Raw genomic sequence first — 7,996 nt, 5'->3', positions numbered from 1 at the left:
AATTATTCCTAATGATACAAATTGAGGATAACTAGTACTGAACATCAAACAACTATTATCTTTAGAGAAGAAAAACCCACCATGGTAACTAGAAATAACAACGTAAGTTACAGGGTAGGAATTGGCTAATTTTTATTTATTTATTTATTTATTTTTTGAGACAGAGTCTTGCTCTGTCGCCCAGGCTGGAGTGCAGTGGCCGGATCTCAGCTCACTGCAAGCTCTGCCTCCTGGGTTTATGCCATTCTCCTGCCTCAGCCTCCCGAGTAGCTGGGACTACAGGCGCCCACCACTTCGCCCGGCTAGTTTTTTGTATTTTTTAGTAGAGACGGGGTTTCACCGTGTTAGCCAGGAGGGTCTCGATCTCCTGACCTCGTGATCCGCCCGTCTCGGCCTCCCAAAGTGCTGGGATTACAGGCTTGAGCCACCGCGCCCGGCCAAGTGTTGTAAAGTTTTAAGCAGCATCCCAATTTAAACCAAAAGTCATATACTATGGCATCTAAGACAGCACACTTATGCTCCAAAAAGAGAAAAAAAGATTGACAAGCCCTGTATTAGTACAATTAAAAAAAAAAAAAAGTCAGTAGACATAAGAATAAATTGACAATATCAATATCAAGCCTTTTGGGAGGAAAAAAATAAAGACAAGCAGAAAATTTGAGCTTGGTCACAAAAGTAACAATAAACTCCATGTCAACTTTCCCCAGCTCACCGACCCTATGCGTGGCACACTGCCTTGCCTGGTGTGGATTTGGTTCTCTGATACCACTCTCCACCAGAAGATACCAGGGCTTTTTGGAGAACAAAGCGTTTGGGTAAGAAAAATTCCAGATAACCACAGAACATCCTATTTTCATGAGAAAATAAGGACTATTTCAGAGATGTTAAAGCTGCGTGAAAGGGACTCCCTCGGCCAAAGTGTCACAACCTGAGCTGCAAACATTAATAAAATTGTTTTTTTAAAAGTCAACAATGATTTCAGCTGGAATCCAGTGACTTTGGAAAATGCCACATGTCCATGATGACATTCAAGAGACAAACAGCAAAGTGTGATAGAACAGTTCGTGCCCAGCCCACGAGTCAGCAAGCAGCTGACAATTTTCAAAACAAATGTGTGGCCGAGAGAACCACACATGTGATGATAAATGATGTGTGGGGGTTGCGTCTGGACCCCACTCCATGTCAGAAGCACCAGAATACAGTCGAGAAAACTAGAGGCAGGAAAACAGACTTCCCAGAATTTCAGAGGCTGGAGGCAGAACCACTTCAAGGACAGCAGAACTCCAACTTTGCTTTCTTTCCCAAAATGAGGTCAATGCCTTGCTACTAACGAGTGTAGTTCAGGAATGAGGTTTTTGTCAACATTCCCTTAAATAGAAGGCTCTCCACTGTATGTGAAAATTCTTCTCGAAGGCTGATTGAGCCATGAGCACAGAAGATTGTCACACAGCAAATACCATTTGGCATGACCCTGCTCTGGGTAGACAGAGATACCGTAGCTGGGCATCCCTGGGAAACCGGGGAGACAAGAAAAGGCTGTACTCGGCTGTTGCAGCTGCAGAAGCCCCGTGTAAAACCCCACCTCTAAGAAGTTAATAGGTGTCTGTTTTTAAGATCCCATTTCTGGTTCGAAATTGACAAAATGATGTTGGCGGGAAGAGTCTAAAGTAGGCAAAAGTTTAGTGTTCCTGACTCCTTCTCCGAATCTCTCCTTACTGGTGCTAATGTTGGAATCTCCAGGTGATAAATTGACTTCCAAGGATGAATACATCTGTGCATGACTGGCAAGAATGTGGGGAAGGGCAGCATTTCCGAAGCGGCAAAGGTGTGATAAAGAGGAACGGCCCTGCAAACTCAGTGACCAGGTCATGAACCATCCAAACCAGGACACTGTTCAGAGTGACAAGCAATCATTAATAAACACCTGGAAAACAGGCTTCAGGCAGGGCTATCTTGGAGAAACAGGGACCATGTTCATTACGATTATGAAAACTTTGAGCTCCTTGAGGCCAGCAATCCTTCCTGATTTATCTTTGTGTTCCTGGTGAAGAGCTTGTGGTATGTGCTTCATTAAAGTTTGCTCTATTAAAAGTTGAATTAAAATTATTACCAAAGACAAACATTCATGCTTTTGTCTTTTTCATTTTTTATTCTGATGTAGTTTTACTAAGTTGTGTATTTTATAAATTATAAACTACCTGTTTTTACGCATAATTTTCTGTGAACAATCAAGACTGTATATTAGATATGTCTGAATCAAAGACTGCTCTGAACTAGCATTGTTTTATTTTTATATTTATCCATATTTAATGTGAAACTCACTCAAAGCTTTAACTGCTTATCTTGTACCTAAGAGAATAATCATCTCCCTTTTGAAGACAGTCATTGGAGAACACAGTATCTTCAGCATTAACACTATTTCCCAAGATCTTAATTAGAACTCTTGACTAGCCTGTCTGCCGTAAGAGTTATCTTTTTACACATAGGTTTGTACTTGTCTTTGAGCTGATTTCAAATACAGTTGGAAAAATACAATCATTAACAAGGAAAAGAAAACATCAAATGTCTAATCCAGCAGCAATGTGGTTTAAGTATGTCACGTGACAATACGTATGTCATTGTAAGTATGTCACATTGTAATGAAAAGACAGGCCATTTGTGCTTTTGATCTATAGGACTCTGACAGATGATAGCTCCACTAGAGAAGCTCACCGTTGACAGCAGCCATCCAGAATAATCCAGGATGCCGTGTCTTTCGGGGGTGCATCCCTCATCACTTACCTCGACAGCCTGGCCTCTCGTCTCCTATGTTCCACGTCCCATTGGCCTGGCACTGCGCGAGCCTCCGGCCCTCTAAGTAGTAACCAGGACTGCAGCTCAGCAATACTTGAGCACCATACTCATTCAAGGATCCTGAAACCAGCCTCCAGATGACATGTTCTGAGAGCTGAGTTTCAATGCTGGGGCAAGAGACCGCTGGAACAGAAAGATACATCACATCATCATTTTCCTTTTTTGGAAAAGATCAGACCGTGCTTGCTTTGAATGGCAAGGTCTTCCTCTATGAAACTGGTCTTGCTGGGCCAAGTCGATGTCATTACGTATTATCTCAGCGTTTCTCTACCACCCACATAGTCCATCTGGGAATGATCCCATATGTAAAATGCATTCAATTGCCTCATTACAGATGTCCTGGCAAGTGTGAAGCCAGACTGAACTGTCAAGGGGGTAAATCACTTCCACCAAAGTATATGGCTCATTGGAGTTGATGAAAATTTTCACGAGGGTAATGAGCACATGCAAATAAAAATCTTACATATAATTTCCCTCAATGTCCTATCCTTGGAGGAACTTGGAATAGTAATTGTGTAATTGCAAACCAGCTGGGACACTAATTTGCAGAAAATCAGATACCCTCATTTCTTCAATCCTATGAAACGCACATATATAACACACCTATATATCGTTGAATGTAGAAACACACAGAAATACATAGGCACACTGCACTAATACTGTCCAGAAAAACGCTTAACAAGTCTTTTTTATTATTATTATACTTTAAGTTCTAGGGTACATGTGCACAACGTGCAGGTTTGTTACATATGTATACATGTGCCATGTTGGTGTGCTGCACCCATTAACTCATCATTTACATTAGGTATATCTCCTAATGCTATCCCTCTCCCCCTTCCCCTCCCCACAATAGGCCCCGGTGTGTGATGTTCCCCACCCTGTGTCCAAGTGTTCTCATTATTCAATTCCCACCTATGAGTGAGAACATGTGGTGTTTGGTTTTCCGTCCTTGGGATAGTTTGCTCAGAATGATAGTTTGCTCGGTTTCCAGCTTCATCCATGTCCCTACAAAGGACATGAACTCATCCTTTTNTTTATATCCTACTAATGGACTGACATATTTTCCAGTCAGGAAAAAGTTGCCACCTTAGTTGGAAAATGGATTTCATCACAGCCTGGCTTCTATAGGTTGCTCAATTCCAAATTGAAGGTTCCCATTGGTGTGTTTGATATGTAACCTTAGTCATGTGTGGTGCCTGAGCTGCGAGGAATATGCATCTTGTCTTAGTGCATTTTACATTGCTATAACAGAATACTTGAAACTGGGTAATTTATATATTTTTTAAAAAGGAGTTCACTTTGGCTTATGGTTCTGGAGACTGGGAAGTTGAAGATTGGACAGCTGCATGTGGTTGACTTCTGGTGAAGTCCTCATGCTACATTGTAACATGGTGAAATGCATCACGGTGTGAAGGAGGTGCTCTGAGAACCAAACTGGCTTTTTTTTTTTTTTATTATACTTTAAGTTCTAGGATACATGTGTACAATGTGCAGGTTTGTTACATATGTATACATGCGCCATGTTGTTGTGCTGCACCTGTTAACTCGTTATTTACATTAGGTGTATCTCCTAATGCTATCCCTCCTCCCTCCCTGCACCCCATGACAGGCCCTGGTGTGTGATGTTCCCCACCCTGTGTCCAATGTTCTCATTGTTCAATTCTCACCTATGAGTGAGAACAAGTGGTGTTTGGTTTTCCGTCCTTGGGATAGTTTGCTCAGAATGATAGTTTGCTCGGTTTCCAGCTTCATCCATGTCCCTACAAAGGACATGAACTCATCCTTTTATATGGCTGCATAATTCCATGGTGTATATGTGTCACATTTTCTTAATCCAGTCTGTCACTGATGGACATTTGGGTTGGTTCCAAGTCTTTGCTATTGTGAATAGTGCCACAATAAACACATGTGTGCATGTGTCTTTATAGCAGCATGATTTATAATCCTTTGGGTATACGCTCAGTAATGGGATGGCTGGGTCAAATGGTATTTCTAGTTCTAGATCCTTGAGGAATCACCACACTGTCTTCCACAATGGTTGAACTAGTTTACAGTCCCACCAACAGTTTAACAAGTCTCAAAGGAGACCATCTATTCATATCCTTAGAAAAGGACCTAGAATACAGTAGTTACTTAAGAAGGAGTAGTAACAATTGTAATAGTGACAGCAACAGTACTAGTAGTAGTATATTATTACCAGGGTGGACTTCAAGGACTTTGTAAATATACTGAAAATATATGCAAAGTCTGAATTGTATGTGGGTATATATTCTTTGAAAAGTGCAAGATGATTTAAAATAAATTACACAAAATTAGAAACTAGAGCCGTTTATCTAATTATGAAGCTTTGGTAGCTATCATTCATTACAATCAACCACCAAGAAAACTGATCACATTGATTAATTTATTGAGCTGGGAAGAATTAACTGGAGAGATCATAGTTTTTTTCAGAATCATAGTGATATATTTTAAATTCTATTTTTTCTTTTTTTTTGGTGACAAAGTCTCGCTCTGTCTCCCAGGCTGCCCGGCTGGAGGGCAGTGGCACGATCTCAGCTCACTGCAACCTCCACCTCCCGGGTTCAAGCGATTCTCCTTCCTCAGCCTCCCAAGTAGCTGGGACTATGGGGATACAGATGCCCGCCACCCAAGTAGCTGGGACTCCCAAGTAGCTGGGACTATGGAGATACAGATGCCCGCCACCATGCCCAGCTAATTTTTGTATTTCTAGTAGAAATAGGGTTTCACCACGTGGGCCAGGCTAGTCTTGAATTCCTGACCTCAAGTGATCCTCCCACCTTGACCTCCCAAAGTGCTGGGATTACAGGCATGAGCCACTGCACCCAGCCTACATTCAAATTCTATACAAGTTTATTATAATTGAGTCAGGCATAACCAAAATGTTACAAAAATCTTATTAGTCTTTTCTCAGTAATTTACAAGTGCTATGTGAAAATATACTGAAAAATGCAAGTTTTTTGATATTGTCGCAACAGTAACAATGAAGTTTAAAATGTGAAGAAAAATTGCTAATTTAAAAGCAATCCTTAGGTTTACTTCTCTCAAGTATTTTTTAGGTTGAAGCAATTATTCTAAATTTATGTGAATACTCAAATGTTTAATCCAATGATAAAATGATATTTTCTCCAGCCTAAATACTCAGAATTTCTGGCAAAACTGTCATTTCTGAAAAGTCCTTAAAAGCTTCAGCCTCATAAATTCATAGCTCAACTTGAATCTCACTGCATATTTTAAATAAAATGCATTTAATTTCACCAAAAAACATACTTGTAGAATTGGTTTTAATAACCTGAACTATCTTTTACAAACTTTATTTCTGCCAAGAATGACTCAGCTTTGTTCTTTTTTTGTTTCTTGTTTCCTTGTTGTTGTTTTATATAGACAAGGTCTCGTTATATGGCCCAGGCTGGTCCTGAAGTCTTGGGTCAAGTGGTCCTCATGCTCAGTCACCCAAAGTTCTTGGATTACAGGTATGAGCCACTGCACCCAGCCAAAAATTCCAATTAGGTTCACACAACGGAATCAGAAATTTTCTTTGAGCTAATATCATCTACAGTAGCAATTTCCAAATTCTTCATCATGACCTCTTTCTTCATGAAAATGGTATTTGGTTCAGTTTGTAATCATCTTAGGATAGTTTGATTGTTTGCTCACAACTCTTTTTTTTTTTTTTTTTTTTTTTTTTTTTTTTTTTTTTGGCTATGCTATAGGCTCATTTATTGTAAACACTCTCTTTTTACAATTTTTTTTAGTATAGTGTCTGACAAATTAGACACTATGTGTGTGTGTGTGTGTGTGTGTGTGTGTATATATATATATATATATATATATATACGTGTGTATGTTTTGAAAAATAGCCTGCCAAGAAAATACATTGCCACAACAAAAAGAAAGAGAGGAGATAAACATGTATGAGTGGAAATTAGGAGTATAAAGAAAAGTGAGGACTGAAATAAATATTAATATTGAAGTCTATCTGGCCCTTTGTTAACTGAAGGATGAGAGTTGAAGAGTGGAGATTTCCAGAAATTTGTGCAAATTATCATTTTATTTAATATTTTTAAAAAATGATAGGTAGAGGGCCGGGCGCGGTGGCTCAAGCCTGTAATCCCAGCACTTTGGGAGGCCGAGACGGGCGGATCACGAGGTCAGGAGATCGAGACCATCCTGGCTAATATGGTGAAACCCCGTCTCTACTAAAGAATACAAAAAACTAGCCGGGCGAGGTGGCGGGCGCCTGTAGTCCCAGCTACTTGGGAGGCTGAGGCAGGAGAATGGCGTAAACCCGGGAGGCGGAGCTTGCAGTGAGCTGAGATCCGGCCACTACACTCCAGTCCGGGCGACAGAGCAAGACTCCGCCTCAAAAAAAAAAAGATAGGTAGAGAACATACAAAAAACATTGAGTTTGAATACTCTATGATGTAATTTGGAAGGAGAAATCCCAAATAATATAAACCAAGAGGATGTGAGACCATTTTCCCTAAGGAGTGGTAAATAAAAAAGGTCCAGTCTTTGTTAGTTGCATCTCCATGCACCCCTGCGTTCATACAAAAACAGTGCCAACAGCCCCCACGGAATGGTGGGCCCTGATTTGCTATGGTCAATAAGGCTGTCACAAAGAATGTCCTTTATCTTGGCCCAATAAAATAATGTGGCAAAAATTCGATAACAGAACTGTGACTCTTGTGAGAGGATATTGAATTCAAATAAAAACAGAACATTTTACAACCCCCAAACACCTACCCCAGTCTACCGATTCATATGTCTGTAAGTAGTTTCTAGTGACTCACTATCAGAAGCCTGAAAACCGTGTCTTCCTGCACTCCCTGTCACACACTCTCCCACAAAGGTGTCTACACTCAACCTCCCCAAAGGTGTCTACACTCAACCTCCTGTAACTCACTACATTTTCTCCTCTTCTGTGCATCCTCAACCTCTACCTTACTTCAGAGTCAAGTGCTTAGTTTTGGTGCAAAATTTCACTTGCACACCCTTAAAAGAATATTTAAAAAAAAAACTAATCTCTTTATATATCCTTCATTAAAAATCTAAAATTTTCCTCAAAAGTTTAAGTCACTGGCATTACCAGTATATGACATGCAAATTAAGGTAAAATGCCCTT

The 7,996-nt window shown here is 40.2% G+C and overlaps 1 protein-coding gene across 1 annotated transcript in view; it reads right to left on the bottom strand.

Annotated features, from left to right (window-relative positions):
- CSMD1 (CUB and Sushi multiple domains 1) overlaps positions 1-7,996 on the bottom strand; it is a 1,215,136-nt gene that overhangs the window by 95,532 nt on the left and 1,111,608 nt on the right. The window contains exon 49 of the mRNA XM_017887857.1: positions 2,782-2,976. Coding sequence (XP_017743346.1) covers positions 2,782-2,976 — 195 coding nt within the window. The remainder of the gene's footprint in view (positions 1-2,781; positions 2,977-7,996) is intronic.

This window comes from Rhinopithecus bieti, unplaced genomic scaffold (assembly GCF_001698545.2).
Source record: "Rhinopithecus bieti isolate Rb0 unplaced genomic scaffold, ASM169854v2 scaffold_15838, whole genome shotgun sequence".
Classification (NCBI taxonomy): domain Eukaryota; kingdom Metazoa; phylum Chordata; class Mammalia; order Primates; family Cercopithecidae; genus Rhinopithecus; species Rhinopithecus bieti.
This window is presented reverse-complemented; position numbering and strand designations above follow the sequence as displayed.